Raw genomic sequence first — 23323 nt, 5'->3', positions numbered from 1 at the left:
CGGGGAGGCGCCGACGCGGCCCCGCCCGCCGCGCGCTCGCCGGGACAGGATCCATCCGGCTTGGGAGGGCGGGACCGAGCGAGGGACGGAAAGCGCCGCGGCCGAATGAGAGGGCGAGAAAAGCCCGTCCCGTCCTCTGGCGCCGATGACGTCGCTCGGAAGCAAAGCGCGGGAAGCCTCGAAGGACGGCGGGCGGTGGATCTCGTGGCTTTGCTGGTGAGGGGCTGTGAGCCGCTCTTTGGGGCTGCGCGTGGGGAATGAGCGTCCCCCGCGGCTGTTCTCACACACGCTGTCGGGACCCGGGAAGGGGAAGGTCCTGTCGCCGCTCCTCGGATGTCCTCAGCGGGGAAGGAAATAAAGCGCGTTAATTAGCTGAGCCATAGACCGCCCTTCCCAACCTGGTGCCCTCCTGGTATATTGGGCGACATCTCCCCCCAGCCTAATGCGGCGTGGTTTGGGGGAGGTCGTGCAACCCACTTCGAAGGGCACCTGGTTGCGAAAGTTTGAAATAAGGTATAACCTTTCGGGTTGCTCTCCCTAAATCTGAAGCTGCAGCCATAATGATCATATCATTGATAAAACTCTGGATTGCCTGGTCAGCATCAGTAAAACAGGGATCCTACCGATCATTCTTCAGTAGGAGAGGCCTGCGCCATATTTTGCAGTTCTTTTACTTCAACGCTTTTTGTTTCTGCTAGAGTAGTTTTTATTGAAGGATATAAAAATGTTGCTTTTGTTATTGGTTAATGCTTGTATTTAGTTGCTGAAGTCCTTTATAATATCTTGTTTAAACAGGCAAAGAAAATGTCCTCACAAAAACCAATGAGGTACGGACATACAGAAGGCCAGACAGATGTCTGCTTCAATGATACTGGAAGGTGAGTTATCAAGGCATTCCTCACAGGGCTTCGTTTCCAGATCCTTCTCTGTCATAGTAGCCATCCTCTGTACTTGCTCAAATTTATTACTATCCTTTTTGAACTGTGGTTCACAGTCCATGCACATTCATATCCCCAACTAATATATCTCTAATGTCACCACAAACATTCTTTATACATTTATCCTTACGTGCAGTAAACAATCAAGGGGACATCACACATCCTTGACTTACTCCCTGTTGTCCGTAGCAGGCTTCACAATAAATCTTGACTCTACACAGCAGAGTGTAGATCTCTTTTGCTTCGTTCCCACCTATTTATTCATGTCACCTAACAATAACTTTTTCAACTGGATCACATTCATTCAGGATGTTGTGCAGCATTTCCTTAGTCCTTCTGTACATGGATTCATCAACTCATCAGTCCACAAGATCAGGCTAAGATTTTTCATATAGAGACTACCTTATAAGCCATCATCTTAATATACTCAGGATCCTGTGGGCTAAACATAGTTTGGTTAACCATGGTCTGCATATAAACCATAGTTAGCTAGGTTTGCACCTTGTGGTAAGTCATAAACTGGTTTAGAAACCAGAACGATCAGATTCACCCAAGACAGGAAGCCAAAACTAAGGAAATCACATGATTTAACGGGTGTATGGATACCTGAGATTAATTAACCTGGGGGCTACTTTAGGAAACATCAGTCCTGTAAATGCCTTCCTGGAGATCACCATCTTTGCTTGTAGTCATTACTCATTATCCTTTAAGGAAAAAATACATTTGGATACTGTTGTTACTATATATTTTAATGAAAACTGAATGTGTGAAATAATTATGCATATCTTTCCTGTATGCTTGTATTACTTTGATTTTTATTTTTTTTTTGAATAGTTGTATTGTAACTTGTGGCAGTGATGGAGATGTCAGGATTTGGGAAAGCCTGGATGATGATGATCCAAAGTCAATTAATGTAGGAGAAAAAGCCTACTCATTTGCTCTCAAGGTACTCCTGATACAAACGATAGCCTGTTTTCTTTCATTATATGTATAATTTTTATTTGTGACAGTATATCAGCTAGGTTCATATATTATCCTTAGCAGTGTTTTGCTAAAATATGATTAGTGGATTGTACTACAATTTGGCTGGGGGCATACATCAATCTAAGTTACATAATTCATAGTGTACAAACTACAGTATCTGGGACCACATAACATTGCTAAGGCAAACGCAAACAAAATACAGGATTTTTGTTGTTGTTTAGTCGTTAAGTCGTGTCTGACTCTTCGTGACCCCATGAACCATATTGCGCCAGGCCTTCCTGTCCTTCACTGCCTCCCTGAGTTTGCTCAGTTTCATGCTCATTGCTTCAGTGATGCTATCTAACCATCTCATCCTCTGCCGTCCTCTTCTCCTTTTGCCTTCAATCTTTCCCAGCATCAGGGTCTTCTCCAAAGAGATCTCTCTTCGCATTAGGTGACCAAAATATCTGAGCTTGAGCTTCATTATCGATCCTTCCAATGAGCAATCAGGGTTGATTTCCTTTAAGATTGACTGGTTTGACCTCCTAGCAGTCCAGGGGACTCTCAAGAGTCTTCTCCAGCACCACAGTTCAAAGGCATCAATTTTTCGGCGCTCGGCCTTTTTTATGGTCCAGCTCTCACAGCCATACATTACTACTGGAAAAACCATAGCTTTGACTATGCGGATCTTTGTCGGCAAGGTGACGTCTCTGCTTTTTAATATGCTATCTAGGCTTGCCATAGCTTTCCTCCCAAGGAGCAAGCGTCTTTTAATTTCATGGCTGCAGTCTCCATCTGCGGTGATCTTGGAGCCCAAATAAATGAAGTCTGTTACTGCTTCCATTTCTACCCCTTCTATTTGCCATGAATTGATGGGTCCAGATGCCATGATCTTAGTTTTTTTAATGTTGAGTTTCAAGCCAGCTTTTGCACTCTCCTCTTTCACCCTCATCAAGAGACTCTTTAGTTCTTCTTCACTTTCTGCCATTAGGGTGGTATCGTCTGCATATCTGAGGTTGTTGATGATTCTCCCTGCAATCTTGATTCTGGCTTGTGATTCTTCCAGCCTGGCATTTCTCATGATGTACTCTGCATATAGGTTAAATAAGCAGGGTGACAGTATACAGCCTTGTCGTACACCTTTCCCTATTTTGAACCAATCGGTTGTTCCATGACCGGTTCTAACTGTTGCTTCTTGGCCCGCATACAGATTTCTCAGGAGACAGGTAAGGTGGTCTGGTACTCCCATCTCTTTAAGAATTTGCCACAGTTTGTTGTGATCCACACAATCAAAGGCTTTTGCATAGTCAATGAAGCAGAAGTAGATATTTTTCTGGAACTCTCGTGCTTTCTCCATGATCCAGCGAATGTTGGCGATTTGATCTCTAGTTCCTCTGCCTCTTCGAAACCCAGCTTGTACATCCGATAGTTCTCGGTTCATGTATTGCTGAAGCCTAGCTTGTAGGATTTTGAGCATAACCTTGCTAGCATGTGAAATGAGTGCAATTGTGCGATAGTTTGAGCATTCTTTGGCGTTGCCCTTCTTTGGAATTGGAACATAAACTGACCTTTTCCAATCCCGTGGCCACTGTTGCGTTTTCCAAACTTGCTGGCATATTGAGTGCAGCACTTTAACACCATCATCTTTTAGTATTTTAAATAACTCAGCTGGAATACTGTCATCTCCACTAGCTTTGTTGTTAGCAATGCTTCCTAAGGCCCACTTGACTTCACTCTCTAGGATGTCTGGCTCAAGGTCAGCGATCACACCAGCGTGGACATCAGGGACATTAAGATATTTCTTGTATAGTTCTTCTGTGTATTCTTGCCACCTCTTCTTAATCTCTTCTGCTTCTGTTAGGTCCCTGCCTTTTTTGTCCTTTATCATGCCCATCTTTGCACTAAAAGTTCCTTTGACATCTCCAATTTTCTTGAAGAGATCTCTAGTCTTCCCCATTCTATTGTTTTCCTCAATTTCTTTGCATTGTTCATTTAAGAAGGCCTTCTTATCTCTCCTTGCTATTCTCTGGAAATCTGCATTCAGTTGCTTATATCTTTCCCTTTCACCCTTGCTTTTCGCATTCCTTCTTTCCACAGCTATTTGTAAAGCCTCATCAGACAGCCATTTTGCTTTCTTGCATTTCTTTTTCTTTGGGATGGTTTTAGTTGCTGCCTCCTGTACAATGTTACGGACCTCCGTCCATAGTTCTTCAGGCACTCTGTCTACCAAATCTAATCCTCTAAATCTATTCATCACCTTCACTGTGAACTCACAAGGAATATGATCTAAGTCATACCTGAGTGGTCTAGTGGTTTTCCCTACATTCTTCAATTTAAGCCTAAATTTTGCAGTAAGAAGCTCATGATCTGAGCCACAGTCAGCTCCTGGTCTTGTTTTTGCTGTCTGTATAGAGCTTTTCCATCTTTGGCTGCAAAGTATATAATCAATCTGGTTTCGGTATTGACCATCTGGTGATGTCCATGTGTAGAGTTGTCTCTTGTGTTGTTGGAAAAGAGTGTTTGCTATGACTAGCTTGTTCTCTTGACAGAACTCTATTAGCCTTTGCCCTACTTCATTTTGTACTCCAAGGCCAAACTTGCCTGTTATTCCGATTACTCCTTGACTTCCTACTTTAGCATTCCAATCCCCTATGATGAAAAGGACATCTTTTTGGTGCTAGTTCTAGAAGGTGTTGTAGGTCTTCATAGAAGCGGTCAACTTCAGCTTCTTCAGCATCAGTGGTTGGGGCATAGACTTGGATGACTGTGATATTGAATGGTTTGCCTTGGATACGCACTGAGATCATTCTGTCGTTTTTGAGGTTGTACCCCATTACTGCCTTTCCCACTCTCTTATTGACTATGAGTGCAACTCCATTTCTTCTAAGGGTTTCTTGCCCACAGTAGTAGATATAATGGTCACCCGAATTAAATTCACCCATTCCCGTCCATTTCAGTTCGCTGATTCCCAAGATGTCGATGTTCAATCTTGTCATCTCATGTTTGACCACATCCAGCTTGCCTTGGTTCATAGATCTAACATTCCAGGTACCTATACAATATTGTTCTTTACAGCATCGGACTTCTTTTCGCTTCCAGATACATCCACAGCTGAACGTCCTTTCGGCTTTGGCCCAGCCGCTTCACTCTTTCTGGAGCTACTTGGAATTGCCCTCCGCTCTTCCCCAGTAGCATATTGGACACCTTCCGACCTGAGGGGCTCATCTTCCGGCGTCATATCTTTTAGCCTTTTAACATTGTCCATGGGGTTTTCTTGGCAAGGATACTGGAGTGGGTTGCCATTTCCTTCTCCAGTGGACCACATTTTGTCAGAACTCTCTGTCATGACCTGTCCGTCTTGGGTGGCCCTGCACGGTATAGCTCATGGCTTCACTGAGTTACGCGAGCCCCTTCACCACGACAAGGCAGTGATCCATGAAGGGGAAATACAGGATAAGTCATGTTATATGTGAACCAAATTATTGAATAGACCTGTATATAATGGTGAACTAATCCTATTTTGAATGTGAAAAGTTGCTTTGTTTATTTTAGAAGTGTTTTGAATTCAGAATATAGCATCTCAAACTCAGCAGGGCTGTTCTGAGATTGAAACACTTCCAAAATGACCAAAATAGTGCATATCACACTGGCTCAGATTTAGAACCATTGCATTCAAAACACTGGGCAAATATTTAGTGTTAATTTTTCAGTTTCTCATATGTATATGATTCTGGCTTTGAGTTCAGAAACACAGGTTATTAAACTGGGTTTGAAAACAAGTCAAGCTGTTCATCTGAAGAAAACAAGATTATGATCAGATTCACAAATTTTTGTAAATTGAAATAAACAGTTCTTTCTCACCCATCCCTTTCTATTTTTCTGGTCATGTATGCCACAGATGGTTATCTGTGGGGAGTTGGGGTAGTAAAATGTAACTTTTTCTGTTACAAGACTTCAGTTCCATTCAGTTTATTCTCTGAATGAAATTTAATTTCTTTATTTGTATTATCCACCTACAGTTTTATCATGAAGTAACAATACAAATGTCTGAATTGGGTAGAAAATTGATATTTTTATTTATTAAGCTTCTTGCTCCAATGCAAAAGTCAAATGTGTACAAATTACAGTTTTTCCCTGAAACATTATTTACGCTTCTCTAAAGCTTTAAGTTTGGCTTTTGCTTCAGAATTTAATTAGATTATTCAATGGACTGTTTGGTGTCTAGATTAACATTCCTAATAGAAATTTGGATCAAGGCTGCCCCCTGGTGAATATGGCAAATTAAAGCAAATCCAGGGCTTTCTATAAGATATCCAGCCTTTATATCACGAGTGGGCAATCCTTTCCAATTGGAGAGGTGCACTTCTTTGTGTCCTGCCAGAAAGTGTGGTCTGGGTTGAATATTTTGAATGTATTCATCTGTTAAGCTTTGGGGTAGATTTAAGAGATGTTACATGAGCCTTAAGTCTCTGCAAAACTTAAGCCTTCTGTTTCACCCCTTAAAATGGACCCCCAAGTTAAAATGATTGGCCCTGCATCCCTCGGCAGACTCTAGGAGACCCAAACAGGAGGCTGGGAGGTCAAATTTATAGTCTGTTTATTTTCTTACGTTTACGTATAATTCATGTGCTGTGTATTTACCTGAAAGTTTTTAATATTATGAATGCAATCAGTCTGCCATTTTTTGTTTCATCACAGTTTTGCAGTTTTCTCACAGGACTTTATTCAATATTGATCTTGTTTGGTGGTTAGTTTCCTACTCTTTTCAAATGTTAGAATGTAGTTGGTTCTTTCTTGCTATTCATCTATATATTTTCAAGATATACTGGCTGCATGATTCTTCCTTAACTTTATATTTATATGCATACATGAATCATTGTGATTTGTAAAGTGAACCATCAGTCTAGGGCACTCCAGGATTAAAAAAAAAGATGAATTAGAAAGGAATGTTTTAAAATGGAATCTGGCCATATAGTATCTGTGACACCCCAATATGATAAACTGATTCCCAACATTTATATCAAGAAATTGAATTAAACAATCAAAATTGCTGAAATATTCTAAGATAGCCAAATTATGCAAAATATCTGACTTCTTGCATGTTTTGGCCCTTTTTGATTGATTCATATATTGTGAAGAACATGTGACATTGGGCAAAATCATAGGTACCTGCAATGTAAAGTGGTGGCTGACTCTTGTTTTAAGGCGTCATCTTTAGTAAATGTATCAGCCTTAATGCCTACTCATCCTGTACTTCAAATGTTCTCCTGTGCTATTTTCAGCTTTGGAGCTGTGTATAGAAAATAATTGGCCAAAGAACTTGGGAATAGCATTTGCAGGTAACAATTACAGGCTAGGCTAAGTGCACAGTTTTAGCCTGGCAGTGATCTCTCCAGTCTCTGCATGAGTATTCTGAGACACAAATGAGGCTGGATTCATCATTTTTGTCTCAAAACATACAGTGCAGAGTAGGTCCACCTACAACTGCTTGGTGTAGTTACAATGTTTTTAGTATTTGAAAAGGCAGTTGGAGAAGTTACTGGGTTTTTTTCAGAAGTTTCCTTTTGTATCTGTCAAATTGCATGAAAGGTTATAATTTACTTTTTCCGTTCAGGGCAATGGATGATGGAATAGCCTATAATCCTAATACTGCTTTATTTGTAGAATGGAAGATTGATTACTGCGGTATCTAACAACACTGTCCAAATCCATACATTCCCAGAGGGCCTTCCAGATGGTATCTTGACACGTTTTACCACAAATGCAAACCATGTGGTTTTCAGTGCTGATGGGAGCAAAGTAGCTGTTGGATCTAGGTAAATTTATTTGGAAGTTGAAAAGAAAAATACTCAAATTGTTTCAGCTATGGATTATTTTTCCTGTCTGAACTTGCTGGGAATGAAGTATTCTTTGAACAAAGACGTAAGCATTCTGTGTAAACAAGTTTGTGTGTTCTCATTGATTCTCTGAGACAGAGAATTTGAGTTATCCTTCCCCAACCTGCCGTCCTCCAAATTTGTGATCTACATTTTCCACATCATAAGTCAAGAAGCCAATGCTGGGCCAGAGTGATGGAAATTGTAGCCCAATATATCTGGAAGCTTTAGGATGGGAAGGCTGCCCCAGATTGTTATTGTATTATAGGAACATAACAGCAATGGATAGTAGTTGTCTATTCTGTTGTGAACTGCACAAGTGGGATATGGAAAGCTGTCCTCATGAGAAATTATCTCTGCACTCTTGATGTGACTTGCAGTTATCTAAAGATGTAAAAGGGAATTTTTGTGTAGTGTTTCACATAAGCAGGAGAATAATATTTGCTATGGAAGATTGATAAGTTTCCGAAAGTTGGTTTTAAACTGCCACATTCTAGCTGGATTCTACTGCCATCCTTTAGTTCTTGCTGTTACTATAAATAGGTTATAGTGGTATTTATGGAGATGGTTCTAAGGTTAATTCTAATTTTTGAATGGATCTGTTATAAATAAAGTGTGTTTGGTAGAATTTTCTTTAAAAGATTGTCTATTTCAATCAACAATTAATATGGTGTAAGTTTAAAATGAGAGCCAATTTGGTGTAGTGGTTAAGGCATCAGGCTAGAAACTGGGAGACTGTGAGTTCTAGTCCCGCCTAGCCATGAACCCACCTGAATGACCTTAGGCCCATCGCTCTTTCAGCCCTGGGAAGGAAGCAATGGCAAACCACTTCTGGAAAACTTTGCCAAGAAAACTGCAGGGACTAGCCCAGGCAGTTGCCAGGGGTCAAAAACTGACTTGAAAGCACACACACAAAAAAAGTTTAGGATAAATAATGTGAATTAATCTATAACTTGTAGAGATTTTTACTTCTATAGTTTTCTTTACTAAAACGTGTGTGTGTGTGTGTCCATAGATATGTCCAGAGGTGGCTCTCAAAGGTAGTTAAAATACTGTTTTGAATGGTGGTACAGTGCTCATTTATTCAATAAAAAGAAGTACTCTTGGTTTTTTTCCCCCAATTATTATCACTCTGATAATTATCTCTAGTGACTTTCTGGTGAAAATAGTGGATATAACTGACAGCAGCCAACAAAAGACATTTCGAGGACATGATGCACCTGTTTTAAGTGTATCATTGGATCCAGCAGATGCCTTTCTGGTATGTCCTATAGATTTTCTTTCCATTGCTTTTTAATAGCTTATGCTACAATTCTACATATTTTGTATTGTCATATTTCCTTAGCACAGCATTTCATTTGGAGATTCTGTTGCAGGAATTTGCATATGCCAGCCTATTAACTTATGCCTTATGACTTAATCTCATATTTACTTCATGAAGGGAAGTTATTTATTTCTTGGTCTTTGTTAAGCCTATTTCCAAAAAAGATCAAATGACGATAAATCAAAGTAGTGTAACCTCAAAACCAAATTTGTAGATCATCTGTGAACCTACATACGTGAGTAAACTTGTATAGTATTGTACTGTTAAAGTTATTTAACAACAATTATCTTTTACCTAAGAAAGATGAATATAGATTTGAAAGGTTTAGTTGTGGTTAATACTTAGATGGAGAAATTATTGCACCAGTATATCTTGCGTAACTTAAAAATACACAGCATGAATAGGTGAAAAGGTATATTTATTGGACTAAATGGTAGTTTAAAATTTACCCAGGTTTTAGAGTTTTTAATACCAGCTTTTATTCTGGCATACTGTACTTACTTATTCCCTTACTAGAATAGAAAAGTAAAGTCTGTTAAATACCTGTTTCACATTTCACCTAGCTGGTTCCTACAGGCAAAGGAAAGCCCAGTCAGGTGAATAATTTGATTGTTATTTATGTATTAAAATTACACCCTGCCTTTCTGCTTAAAAAAGCATTTGTTTTCTTCCAGAGTGGGGTGTTTCAAGACAAGTATGTCAACAAAAATGTAGCCTCATAAACTGCTCATGATACTGAACTCAGTGCAATTTTAAATGTAAATCTTAATGCAGTAAGTAATGCCAGGTGCTAATATCTTTAAAAATGTTCCTTCTGCAGGCGTCAGCTAGCTGTGATGGGACTGTCAGAGTGTGGAAAATTTCAGAACAGGTGAAATAATATTTCCTGGATTAAACTTAGAACTTTTCAATACGCCTTAAATATTTTCCAATGTATCTGTCCTCTGCATTGATCCCATTACAACTCATAGGCCTGCCTTTGGTATGAAAGCCATCTGGATCACTTTGGGTCGGCCATTCTCTCTCAGCCCAACCCACCTTACAGGGTTGTTGTGGGAAAAACAGGAGGCAGAAGTATTAGGTATGTTCACCACCTTGAGTTATATATAAAAAAGGTGGGATAAATAGCAACAATAATAATTCATGTTCCAACAATATATTTATCCTCTTAAAAATACAGCCTCTGCTGTGTATTTTTTATAATATATTTTATTATCAATATAATATAAGAAGATACAATATAGACAAAATTAAATAGGCCTTCCTCTTCCCTCTTTACAAATAACAAAATAAGTAGAAATAAATTGCATTTACCAAATGACCAGTTTTACTTCGATTTGCTTAGTTAAAATATATTTTGGGGCAATTAGTACAAATGCACATTTTAATATTTGTTTTTTGTTTGTCCATGTTCAGAGGAAATATGTGATTGATGGGCACCAGTCTGATATAATCATCACCAGTTATTTAGATTTAAATTCCACTTTTTCTCCAGGAGCTAAAGACAACTTATATGGGGGTGGGGGGGTGGGGGGGGTCTTCCTTCACTTTATGCTCATAACAACAATCCTATGAGGTTGGTTAGGCTGAGAGAGTGACTGTCTCAAAGTCAGTGAGAGTTTCCGTGGCTGATGTTGGGCTAGAACCTAGATCTCCTCTGTTCTAGTCCAACATGTAACACTATACCACACTGAAACTATTTCTGTTTCCCCTTTTAAATTCTGATGTAAATCCTAATGCAAGTGGGGGGCCTCAGTGTGGAACTAATATGTAACCAATTACAGAGTTAAGACTAATTCTTTTAGCAGTTTGGAATAAACCCCTTTGGATTCAGTAGGGCTTACAGCATAATCCTCAACATGTTTATTCGGTTATAAATATTACATCTAAGAATGTTTTGTCTTGAAAACCAGTCATGATAGGCTGGTTCTTTTTATGGAAGATGCCTATTGTTACTTGCTTTCTCAGTGGGGAACTCTTAATAATGCAAGAAATCCCTGGATATAGTAATAAAATCATAGTGTGAGAAACAGTAATTAATTTTTATTATTTGTCTTGGAAGAGGAACCCCTTCTAAAGCAATTGCCTGCAAAACAGGACTGTCACATGAATTAGATTGATAAACTGGTTAAAACTATCCAGTGAGTTTTGTGTCTGAAGGAAGCCTAAACCTGGATCTCTAACATTCCAGCAATGTCAGTGCAAGTATTCCATATTTGCTTCCATGCTAAAAAATCAATATAGCTGCTGGCAAGGTGACCCTATTCCTACTTTTTGCAACTTGCAAAATACTTTATATTTCAGAAAGGCCTATATCAAGCTAGTTAACCACCATTAACTTATTTTACTTCTAGAATTGTGAGACAAGCTGGCCGCTGCTGCAGAAATGTAATGATGTGATAAATGCAAAATCCCTATGTAGACTGTCCTGGCAACCAAAAAAAGGAAAGGTAATATGCTCTGTGTGCGTGTGTGCGGGCATGCATGTGTGCATGCCCTGTGGGGGTCTGCAAATGGTGGTGCTGATGACATGTGTCATCATTTGGATGTCACTGCTGTTTTATATGGATGCCTCTGGGGGTTTGTGCATGTGTGCACATTCTGCAATGTTGTTTAATCCCTCCTAATGCTACTGTGCAGATAGGTGTTTGAATTTAGGAACTGGCATCTGGTCTAAGCCGAACAAAGGCAGAACTGGTAAAGTTTAGTGGCAGAAGGGAGTTGGCAAATGCATTATTTTCTAAGTAATACAGATTCAAGGAGAGGTCAAATATAAAGTAGCTGTAGAATCTCTACCTAGAGCTTTATATGCACAGCCTGTCCTTCCTTAACTCCAAATACCTTAGAAAATTATTCTGATTCAGATAAAAACTGTATGGCAGTGGGTGCTTGAACAAGAGCACTCTGTAGCCCACCCTGAGAATGTTCAAATAATTGTTCCTTTCAACCTATTAGTAAGAAACCATAACCATTATGCCCAATGAGTATGTTCACAAATCACACTAAGCTAAAAACCAACCCCATTCTGGCTTACCCAGATGTGTGAACCAAGTCTTTGACCCTTGTGAGTTTGTAAACAAAACCAGGATAGAACTTATTTAAAAATCATTTAAAAATCAGATCCACCTTATTAACAACCTTTTTTTCCTCCCTAAATAGCTGCTAGCCATTCCGGTAGAGAAAGTAATCAAGCTATATGGAAGAGAAACCTGGGATCATGAACTGGATCTGTCAGATAACTTCATCACACAGGTTGGTATCCTTTTAGATAGCTGCTTTTTAATATGCCCCTGTTCTGAGAAGTGTTTGCTTGGTAAACCAGGGAAGAGAAAACCATACAGTATTTTCTTAAGCTGATTGATTGTTAGTGGGTTAGTCTCCCTGTGAAAGAGTTTAGTGCTATATGGGAAGTCTGATGTTTGGGTGGTGTATGTGTGTCAGATAGACTAAAAGCAGAGACCTGTAGTAGTAGTAATCAGAGGTTAAAGTTCCTTTGTTTTATGAGCTGTCTAGAAATCTATTGCAGAAACAACAGTTGTGCTGCCTGTTACAGAAGTGTGCTTTCCTTTTAACATTTACTGTGTGTACATTTGTAAATAGATAATTATTAGGTACCTACAGCAGTGGCTGCTGCAGAATCCAAAACCCAACTGGGCAGATCTCTGAGAGGGCAGTATTCCTGCCTTTGCCCAGCCAAGTCTAGGTTGTACATGCCAGGTCTGTATGCTCATCCGCAATTAAGTTGTGAAGGAACACGGTCTTATTACAAATGATCAGGTGTTTACCAACAGCAGGATAAACCCAAAGTCACCAACAATCCAACTACTAGGACCCAGGATTGGCCACTGGGCCAGAACTGAAGATTGACTCCACATTATTTATTTCCCTTCCCCTAGAATGACCCACATGGCACCCATTATCATATCTACCCTGGCCTATTACAACCAGGATTGTGCTTGCCTTCATCCCTCAACCATGGGCACCTGCCAGTCCCCATATTCTGCTGCTTACAATCACACCCATATTTCACAATGCTACCACCATCTACACTAAAACTCAACATAATTAAAATTAACACTTCACCTTTCCAGTTCTTCACCTAGCATTTGCTAGCAACCTTTATTAGAACATCCACCCCTCACTCACTCCTGATTATCACTCACACATCTTTACAATTGCCAGCTATATTCCTGGCAAAGACACCCAGAGAGGCTGGCAAGCCACTTCAACACTCCCATCCTTACCAAAAAAACAGTGCAAACAACCTGTTCCCTTTTACTCTGTCAGGCAGTCTCTTACTAGGCTCCTGGTTGGGGGAAAAAGAAGCCCCTGCTTGCTTGCTTATTGCAGGAGGGGCATTACAATTCTAGTTTCCAAGTTTTTATCTCACACATGGATTATGTTAGTAAAAAAACCCTATTATCTCCTTATATTGTCCAAGGCTCCAAATAAAACTCACCTTCTGACATGGTTGAGACCAGACAATTCAGCCTATGTTTTACTGTGGTTAACTGGTGAGCTTCTAGGCTGGCCTCCACTGCTCAGTCTGTTGAGGCTCCTATCTCACCACCATTAGCTGTCCAAGAGTAGGCTGTCTAGGCTTATAGGATGGACGCTCTGGCCTCCAGTTTGGGTCCTGAAGCTGTTGGCTTACAGGCTCCTCTAGTATCCAACATCCCAAAACCAGTCTCTTCTTGCTCCAGGAGATAGACTTCAGGCTGCCACAGCTGGTTGCTTCTCACTGTCTGCACACTCCTGTGACTAACTTGTATTGGTCAACCCAAACTTTCCTCCTACCCAAACCCACTGTTGCCCACTGCCACAATGAATTTCTGGGATGTGGGCACCAACACAACTCTGCCATTGCCACAGGTCTCCTGTCAAGATATAAACTTGTTGTCTTGACTTTCTCCTCTCCTCTCCTCTCCTCTCCTCTCCTCTCCTCTCCTCTCCTCTCCTCTCCTCTCCTCTCCTCTCCTCTCCTCTCCTCTCCTCTCCTCTCCTCTCCTCTCCTCTCCTCTCCTCTCCTCTCCTCTCCCTGTCTCTCTCCCTCCAAAACAGTAACATGATATTAACAAATTAACAAAAAAACTAAAACATCTTTCACTTTCTGCTCAAGGGATGGGCACACCAACCACAATCTTAGCCGAAGACACAGAATTTGTAATATCAAGGACTTACTTTCTTTTTTCCATGTTAGCCCCTAAATGTTGTGGCCTGGTCTCCATGTGGACAATATTTGGCAGCTGGAAGTATCGGTGGCTGTATAGTCATTTGGAAAGTGGAAACCCAAGAATGCTTGGAAAGGTACCAGTTGGTTTTCAGTATCCATTACAAAGATGGGCTTTTGCAAAGAAAAAAAAATAGGAAAACTTGCGGGAGCCGCTAATACATGACATAAAAGGTTTGGACAACCTCTACCATAAAATCAAAGCTGTGGTAAATCTGTGAGACTTTCTGGGTTCACATGTCTTGATCGACTAGCATAAAGTGGTTTGTTTGGTTTTGGTTTAGCACAATGTTTAAGAACTTAAGGCCTGAGCAACAGCTAAGCAAAGGTCTGCCAACCTACATGATTTTGGATGTAACTTATACTTTTTATTTTTTTTATATTATTATTATTATTGCTTTTGTTATTGCCTTTTTAGGGTGAAACATGAGAAAGGTTACACAGTCTGCGGTCTGGCATGGCATCCCAAAGGAGGCCAGCTTGCTTATACAGATACAGAAGGCAATCTTGGACTACTTGAGAATGTCTGTGAAGTAGGAAGAAAGAAATCATTCCATAAGGTAATATAAACTGAAATCTTTTTTTTTTTAAATTATCTTCGTGATTATTAATTCAATCATGTGAATCTGAAGTTTGTTAGCTGGAGGGCAGAGCTTTCCTTTTTGAAGAATATTTGCTAATTTGGCATATATACATTTATTAACTGTTAAATCCTGGCTTCAGGCACCTAATTCTTCTATCAAAAGCTATGATGAACTTTTTGATGAGGATGACAAAGAGGACTTTCTGAATAGGGATTTCATTGAGGATGACTGGGGCTCGAAGGCAGCAACAAATGATGAAGATGAAGATGACTTTAAGATGGCGTCGGGACGTCCCAGAAACCGAGGCGCAGTAATAGAAGATGATGATAACTCTCTAGGTTAGGATTTCCCAAAGTGGGAGGTTTGGAGCAGAAGCAGAGGGAGGGGCTGTACATTGGGGCAGCTATGAACATATAATCATGTGCTAATGCTGTCAGTTTGGCTGCCAGCATTCTGAAGATGCTACAAAATGTCCTGATGTGTGCTATCTGCCTTTCATAGATGCTGGATTGTTGAAAGCTAATCCTGCTCTCAACAAGGAGGAAGAAGAGGATGATCTGGAAAAATTTGTTCCAATCCAGACACTGCCATCAGTCCAGAGGCCGTTCTACAATGGGCCATTGCCAACTCCTCAGCAAAAGCCATTCCAGTCTGGTTCTACCCCAATACATCTCACCCACCGCTTCATGGTTAATTTCAGGTTTAAATTGTTTCATTAGCTGATCTTTTAAACAGTAAGATTATTAATGTTTTAAATAATTTGTAAACTGCCCAGAGTTGATGGGAGTCAGGCAGCATTTACATTTAAATAATAGTAATAGTAGTACTAATAATAATAATAATAATAATAATAATAATGATGATGATCGTAATAATGAAGTTTCTAGATACTCTACTTAAGCAGTTCCACTTAGTAAATGTAACCTTATGGCTTTTAACATATGTAATACAGTGCTCAGATCACTTTCAAGATATGGCCACAGCCTAAGCTGATAAAGGGCTGCAATTCTCACAAAAGCATTCAAAAGCAAGTTCATTTCATAAGTAAGAGGCCAGGTTGCCTCTTATAGGACTATAAACCTACCCCTATAAAAACAAGATAAGTACCATCAGTTGGTCCTCTACTGTTAACATTACTGACTGTACTTTTTTGTTGTTGGAATCTTTTTTACGTTTTGAATATTAGTAAAAAAAAGTTGCAAAAAAACCTTTCAGAAATAGAGGTAGGTTTAAAGACATTTAATTTAAAATTTCTGAATAGGACTAAAAATAATATAGATTTCTTCACAAATGGGAGGGAAAGAGAAATATATTTATTTAACTATATTTGGATAAGGTGAGGGTTAGAATCCATTGCTTCTACCTCTAGAGAGAATGGAAATCTGTTCCAGGAGTTAGGAATTTAGCTTATCTCTCAGACATTAACCCTGTCTTTTGCTGCTTGCCTGTTCTGATCTCTTGATTGCAATAACTCTACTTTTTGACAAATTTGTGATGTAACTTATATGCCTATCTTGGGTGTATAGTTCTCCACTGATGGTGTTATCCCTTGTTCTCTCCATCTCAGTTTCAGTTGCAGTGATATTATATTGGCCCATCTCCAACTGCTGATTAAACATACTGAGACTATATGAATGGGCTGCATGCTATCATATAGCCTATATACTGTATATAGGGCAGATCTAGAGTCAACCTTGTAGAAACATTTATACCTTCTTTTCTTAACAAGTCTTGACATCCTACTTGTAGGTATGGAACTCTGTCGGTATTATTCGCTGCTATAACGATGAACAAGACAATGCTATTGATGTTGAATTCCATGATACTGCAATACATCATGCAATGCATTTGCCAAATAATTTGAATCACACAATGGCAGACCTTTCCAGTGAAGCTATTTTATTGGCCTGTGACAGCACAGAGGAGCTAGCAAGGTAAAAAGACAGAGTACTTCAGTGTGAATTATAGCCAGTAAAACTAATTTTTGTATTCCATGAACTCACAAGGGAGTGGGAGTAATAAGGATGGAATCAGTGCATATCAGAGCTGCTGTTAGGTTCTAATTGCTTCAGATTTTCTTTAGAAAAACATGTGGAGAATGAGGAAAAGGAGAAACCAATGACTGCAGATCTCCTTATTGGAACTACTTAATATCAAATCAAAAGCATCAGTGTAATCAACAAGCATTTTAGGTGACGATCCTCAAAAGTGCAAGGCAAGAGGTGTGTATCTGGACATCCATTCATGTTTTGCTTACGTTCATTTCCCTCTTTCTTTTGTAGCAAGCTTCACTGCATCCATTTCAACTCCTGGGATCCTAACAAAGAATGGACTGTTGATATGCTGCAGGGTGAAGACATTGAAGCTGTTTGTTTGGGCCAGGGCTGGGCTGCATGTGCCACTGGCTCTCTTCTGCTTCGGGTGTTCACCATTGGGGGAGTTCAGAAAGAGATTTTCAGCCTCCCCGGTCATGTGGTGTCGATGGCAGGACATGGAGAACAGCTGCTGGTGATCTTTCACAAAGGTGTTTTTGGTATTCTTTTATGCATTTAGTTGTTTAAAATTTAAAATGTTGGTTATTCAAACCTCTTTCAGGTGTCCTTCTGTGCTTGGGGAAGGGGGTGTGGCTGTGGGATGCACAGCTAGTGTTTTCTAAGGCCAGGAAATTCCAATAATGTTGACCTTAGAAAAAGCTTGACCTTGAAATGATCCCTTCTACCCCTGAGCCTAGGGGCAAATTTAGATCAGCCATTTGATTGTTCTACAAAATTTCCTCTTTATTTTTTTTAAAGACCATGCTACAGCCATTATAGCTCTGAATTTATTGGGTCACTTCATTTTCAAGTAGTCTTTTGGTCTTTTGATTTTAGTCACATGACTAAAATAAGCTGTCTTGAAGTACTTAACAATGGCTTGATTTCATTGTGATTACCACATTCCTCACTTTCTGTTATCTTTTTCCAAAACTAGAATTTGCCATGTAGTTCTGGCTTCTGCATTTTGGAAATCTTGAGCTATGAAGCTGCCTTATATCAAGTAAAATCAGTAGTTAACTAGTCTAGTGCTGTCAAATCTTCCTATAGCAGCACTCTAAAACCAGGAGATCTTATGCTGTGTTGCTAGTTCCCCTCCTTCTGAGTGGAGATATTGAGCATGAATTCTTTTACATGCTAAGCGTGTGCTTTGTCATTGACCTATTATTCCCTCTGGCTTTCTACTATTTTGTCTTTATTTTTTTTTAAATATAAAGATGCAGTACTAGTAAAATTAGAAGTTAAGGATTCAAAAGACAGCAAACATCTATTCTACATCTCACAGTGATTTCTGTAAGAGTAGAATAATAATTACTACTATTATTATTAGAATTTCAAACGGAGAAATGTTTTAGACTTTACGTCATGAATATAATATTATTTTCCTAAAATAATTTCTTAAATCCCAAATTATAGTCATCACATATTGACAATGTTTAAAATTACCCAGCAAGTGGAAATCCATCACAATAATTCAGTAACACACAAAAAGGTTTGTTTGTACACAGCTAAATTCCTTCCTTTTCTTTATACTTTCCCAGCAACTTTTCAGTGTGACTTTCTTTGGTCAGAATTAACGGCATATATCCTTCCCATCCCCAACCCTCACTTGTAGGCACCGGCTTTGAAGGGGATCAGTGTCTTGGAATTCAGCTTTTAGAACTTGGAAAAAAGAAAAGACAAATTTTACATGGTGAATCACTTCCCCTTTCCAGGAAATCATATTTAACATGGATAGGATTTTCAGCAGAAGGTAAGATGGATCATTTAAGATATGGTTAGATCCCAATTTATTCTTTTAGTGTAAAATGAGGGAAGGAGAATGTCATCAAATCTTGTACATTTGCAATCTTCAACACTTTTCCATGTCAAACATCCTCCAGACATCAGGAATGGAACGCATCATATGCTTTGTTAACTAAAAAGTATGCATCAATTATCAGTGTTAAGACAATGCTATTGGTTTCTAGGGGGATGGGGAAAGGAAGCTGGCTGATTGAATGTCCATGGTTTTTTTACTCTGGATCACCAGAAGAGGGAGCCATTGCCAAAGTTAGCAACCAATCTGTTGATTCTCTTCAAAATATTTGTACTTTTTAATGTACATGATGGCAATGAGAGATGTAGCATTTAACGTCATGTTCGTTCATTAATCAATACAGCTGCTTCAAAGAGAACTGACTGTCAAAACAAAACTATATATGTGCTTTTCTAATGAATAACTAGGTACCCCCTGTTACGTGGATTCTGAGGGTATTGTACGAATGTTGAACAGAAGGCATGGTAATATTTGGACCCCAGTCTGTAATACCAGGGAGCACTGTAAAGGGAAGTCAGACCATTACTGGATTGTTGGCATTCATGAAAACCCTCAGCAGCTCAGGTACAAAAATAACTTGAAGGTTGTCCCTGTTGTTCTTTAGAACAGTGAGAAGTGCTCAACACAGAAATATTCAGACAGATCTGTTGAAATATGACTTCCTCAATCATCCTCTCTTGTTATCTTCCCACTGCCTCCATTCATTTAAACTAGAGCCTTCCAGGATTAATTTTTTTACTAGAAAGAGGCCTATGGTACTAGCAATAATTCACTTACCAAATGCACAAAAATATTCAGCAATTCCCCTTTCGAGTAATTCTTTTCTAGGAGATTCATTAAAACCTTGGAACATGTCAGCCTAGGAAGATTGGTTATGAATGAAAGTCATTGTGGGTTTTTTTTTCTCCTGCTCATCCAAGATAAGTAAAAACAGAAAACACATCATCTAAACCTAGTTAAAAATGGATTTCTGTGAAAATGTTCCCTTCATTGAAGGCTTGGTTTTAAAAGAGTGTCTGATTGGGCTAGACATTTCAAATCATAATAAATACATAATGAAATACAATTAGCAGAATGACAGGAGCAGAGTTGTGAAGAGGAGGATATAAGAGATGGAGTTCGAAACACTGCCTCTAACCCCATTTATGCTCAAGAACTTCAAGTGTCATCCAGTAACACTTCTTCGGTGAATTGGGCATCTTTATGAAGCAAAGTTTTTTTCTCAGCTCAGCCTTGCAGAGAAGTCCAGCAAGTTACTCACTGATTTGCCTAAAATGGCAGCAAATTTTTAGGCCAGTCCAGAGATAAGAGGACTATGACATTATGCTCTGTATGTGAGCGATCTTTTCTTGTCCTTGACTTTACTAAAAAAAACTGCTGAATAATTATAGAATAACATGGCATACTATGTTAAATGAATTAAAGTGACAAAGGGACAGTTCTGTATTTCTAGGGAAATCTCATTTGAATGCTAAATAAAGTATTTGTATATTCAAGGCTTAGAGAAAACTCCAGGTTTTTTTCCTTAAATTGCTGTTAATTTTTAGCCTGTCATTAAAAAAATTGAGAAAAATGCAGACTTCCTCTTCTTGACATATATACTGCTGAATATGTAAATAACTTGCTTAGACTGTGGTGATTCTGGGAAGGAGAAGAGGATGCACTGCTGTTAGATGTATCTTTTGATTCTGTATTTTTCTTGAATAGATGCATTCTTTGTAAAGGAGCTCATTTTCCACCTACACTTCCCCGTCCCGCAGTAACAGTGCTGCCATTTAAGCTCCCTTTTTGTCAGACTGCAACAGATAAGGGTCAAATGGAGGTGGGTAATTAGAATTTATAATATAATTTTTAGATCCATCCTGAAAAAGGAAATAAGGAGTTGCAAGTTGCTTCCCTGCTCACATCTATTTTATTTGCTTTTCACTTGGTTGTTATTGCATGGAAATAGATATGATATCTCCAGTAATTTTATCTTGCATTCTGCATTAAATACTGTACTAAATATACTGCATGCAGATAATCTCTAAAATGAAGAAAGACCATAAAACTGCTCTTACCTATTAAATTAATATCAAGATCATTTGTACAATTTGGTTGCAATTGCATATAGTACACATATACATAGGAAATGTATAGAAACAGTGGCCCAACTTATGTATGTGTGTCACAACTTTATGTAGATGGTATGCATGTCTATGGCTTTATTTATAACCCTAATGTATAGTGGCACAATAGTGATAATGTTTTGGTAGCCCTCAGGGCCTTGTTAAAACAGCAAGTCTTGTTTTCAGTAAAACCTTAAAAATCCCTTAACAGTTTTTTCTCAGCTGTTTTTCTCTCTGCCCCCCCCCAAAGCAAATTAGCAAGTTCCTAGTCCTTACAATTGCAGAGTTACGCTTGGGAGCATATGGATACCATCTGCTGAAATCTTGAAAGCAAGAGGGGGTGAAGATGAATAATCTCTCAAGTAATTAAGAACAGAGCTTTTGATGTATATAAATACGTGTGTGGTTGAAAGGATCCTTTGCTCCACATTATTCTGATTTTTAAAATTTCTTTTACATTTTCAAATTCTAATTAATGTGGTCTACTTTGTTTGCTTATTTCCAGTCTTTTGGAATTTTAATTATCACATTTTCAAAGTAATTTATAAACTTCTCTTTGTCTCTTTGAATAAATTTTATATTATTTTTGTGTTCTTGCAGTCATGATGAAATAGTTATATGAACTATGATATTCTTTCCTTTCTCTGCATGATGTAGGAGCAATTCTGGCGCTCAGTCTTGTTTCACAACTACTTAGACTACTTATCCCAAAATGGATATGAACATGATGAAAGCGTGAAAGGCCGGGCAGTCCAAGAGCAGCAGAATCTCTTGATGAAAATGTTTGCAGTAAGTGGTAAAGTTGTAAATGGAAGAGAATATATGTAGCTCAGGGTTGAACTGTGGAGTCCTTGGGGTTCTCTGAGCTTGCCTGTTTCCTTGCAAACGTTTCGTTACCTGGCTAAGTAACATCTTCAGCGCTGAAGATGTTACCTAGCCGGGTAACAAAACGTTTGCAAGAAAACAACCAAGCTCAGAGAACCCAAGGACTCCAAAGTGGCAAATCTGTCTTCTTCAATCGAATCCCTTTCAGTTGTGCCAGATTTCAGCTTCCATGAAGCCTCAGCCTACCACCAAGTTGGTACAGGAGTTAAAGTGAAACAGCAGAAGGATACCACATTGGGGAAGACTATTTTAAATTTACCTGAATAAAGCTTCTTAGACGTTTGGTTGTTATATTACTTGAATAAAGAATCCTGTTTCATGATTTTTTTTCTTTGCAATTTTTGAATTTGTCTGTTCCATGCAGTCATTCATTCCATGTGACTAGCTGTTGACTTTTGTTAACTCTGAAACAGATGAGGAATGTTTTAAGCACACAATTAGACAAAATATAACTTGCTAATATACAATACTGTAATGCTCAGTATAAGCATAGATAGTCATCCTGGACAATAAGCAGACATTTGCCAATCAACAGAAAAAATATTGCAGGTGTCCACAGCAAATCGAGATAATGTCAAAATGATGAAATGTGCATAAAGGCCCAGTCTTGCCTTTACGTACTTGGATCCTGACATCTGATGCATGTATGTAAGTTGTGGGTTTTGTGTCATGGTGTTGTTTCATTGCTTGCCTCCCTCCCATGGATGCCCCTGGTCCTAGGTAATTTGGCTGTGGGCAGAGCTGCTGCCAGAGAGAGGAGCCGGCACAGCACAGCAAGGCACAGATAATGAGCGGGTCCAAGGCAGAAGAAGCCTGAGCTAGCGGAGATGAATGGGCCTAAGCATTTGTGGCAGGAGTAGCAAGAGCTTTGGGAGGCAGAAGGCCAGACCCAGTGAAATTGCTGCAATTCCACAATGGAGAGAGAAAGGCAGACCAGGCTCAGGAAATGAGTCATCTTGATCAGCAATTTATGTTCAAAGCTCAGTCTCTTAGTGCCAACCTAGAAATGAAATTAATTAATTGTGTGACTATCCCGCCATGTTTTATAAATAGCCTCAGGAAGCCTGAGTATTCTTGAGACTATGGGGGTAAGGGCTGAAAATTTAACACTTATCTGTTCTTGCCAGGGTCCTAATAAAAATGGCCTGTTCTGGCCAAACCCATTTGTTTTTCAAGATAAGCCTGTTTCAACTTCCTTGCAATATAAAGGAGAGGCCATTTTTGGAGAGGAACCTGAGAAGGAGAGAGGCACTTCATTTCGCCTTTCCACAACCCATACTTCTGTTTACTCAGGCTTCCCTGTGGCTTTTATGTACTGTGCAGGTTAATTATCAGGTGCATGAGGAGTTTGATCCTTAACTACACTATTTTATAGCTATCTGGAAAAGAGCATCATTATGTAATAGAACTTTTGAAAGCAGAAAGAGACATGGATCTCTTGAACTCACTATTTTTTTAATTAAAAAAACTACTCTGGATGTTCTCTGGCTCTTTTAAATGTAGTTTTTCTTCAATGGAGGTTTCATATGCATTGTTCCTGAGGTTGCTCACTTTAATTGCTGC

At 39.1% G+C, this 23323-nt stretch overlaps 1 protein-coding gene across 1 annotated transcript in view; it reads left to right on the top strand.

Annotated features, from left to right (window-relative positions):
* The first annotated feature begins 27 nt into the window (after window positions 1-27).
* WDHD1 (WD repeat and HMG-box DNA binding protein 1) overlaps window positions 28-23323 on the top strand; it is a 30137-nt gene continuing 6841 nt past the window's right edge. Inside the window, exons 1-18 of the mRNA XM_088149685.1 lie at window positions 28-216; window positions 796-878; window positions 1773-1884; window positions 7566-7717; window positions 8927-9038; window positions 9922-9972; window positions 11456-11551; window positions 12261-12353; window positions 14302-14408; window positions 14750-14891; window positions 15055-15253; window positions 15417-15604; window positions 16665-16849; window positions 17198-17439; window positions 18564-18701; window positions 19175-19331; window positions 20475-20589; window positions 21533-21664. Coding sequence (XP_088005811.1) covers window positions 106-216; window positions 796-878; window positions 1773-1884; window positions 7566-7717; window positions 8927-9038; window positions 9922-9972; window positions 11456-11551; window positions 12261-12353; window positions 14302-14408; window positions 14750-14891; window positions 15055-15253; window positions 15417-15604; window positions 16665-16849; window positions 17198-17439; window positions 18564-18701; window positions 19175-19331; window positions 20475-20589; window positions 21533-21664 — 2415 coding nt within the window. The 5' untranslated portion in view covers window positions 28-105. The remainder of the gene's footprint in view (window positions 217-795; window positions 879-1772; window positions 1885-7565; window positions 7718-8926; window positions 9039-9921; window positions 9973-11455; window positions 11552-12260; window positions 12354-14301; window positions 14409-14749; window positions 14892-15054; window positions 15254-15416; window positions 15605-16664; window positions 16850-17197; window positions 17440-18563; window positions 18702-19174; window positions 19332-20474; window positions 20590-21532; window positions 21665-23323) is intronic.

Source organism: Python bivittatus, unplaced genomic scaffold, assembly GCF_059951505.1.
Source record: "Python bivittatus isolate LINGU-HERP-01145 unplaced genomic scaffold, Pbiv_v1 ctg000580_np1212, whole genome shotgun sequence".
Classification (NCBI taxonomy): Eukaryota; Metazoa; Chordata; class Lepidosauria; order Squamata; family Pythonidae; genus Python; species Python bivittatus.
This window is presented reverse-complemented; position numbering and strand designations above follow the sequence as displayed.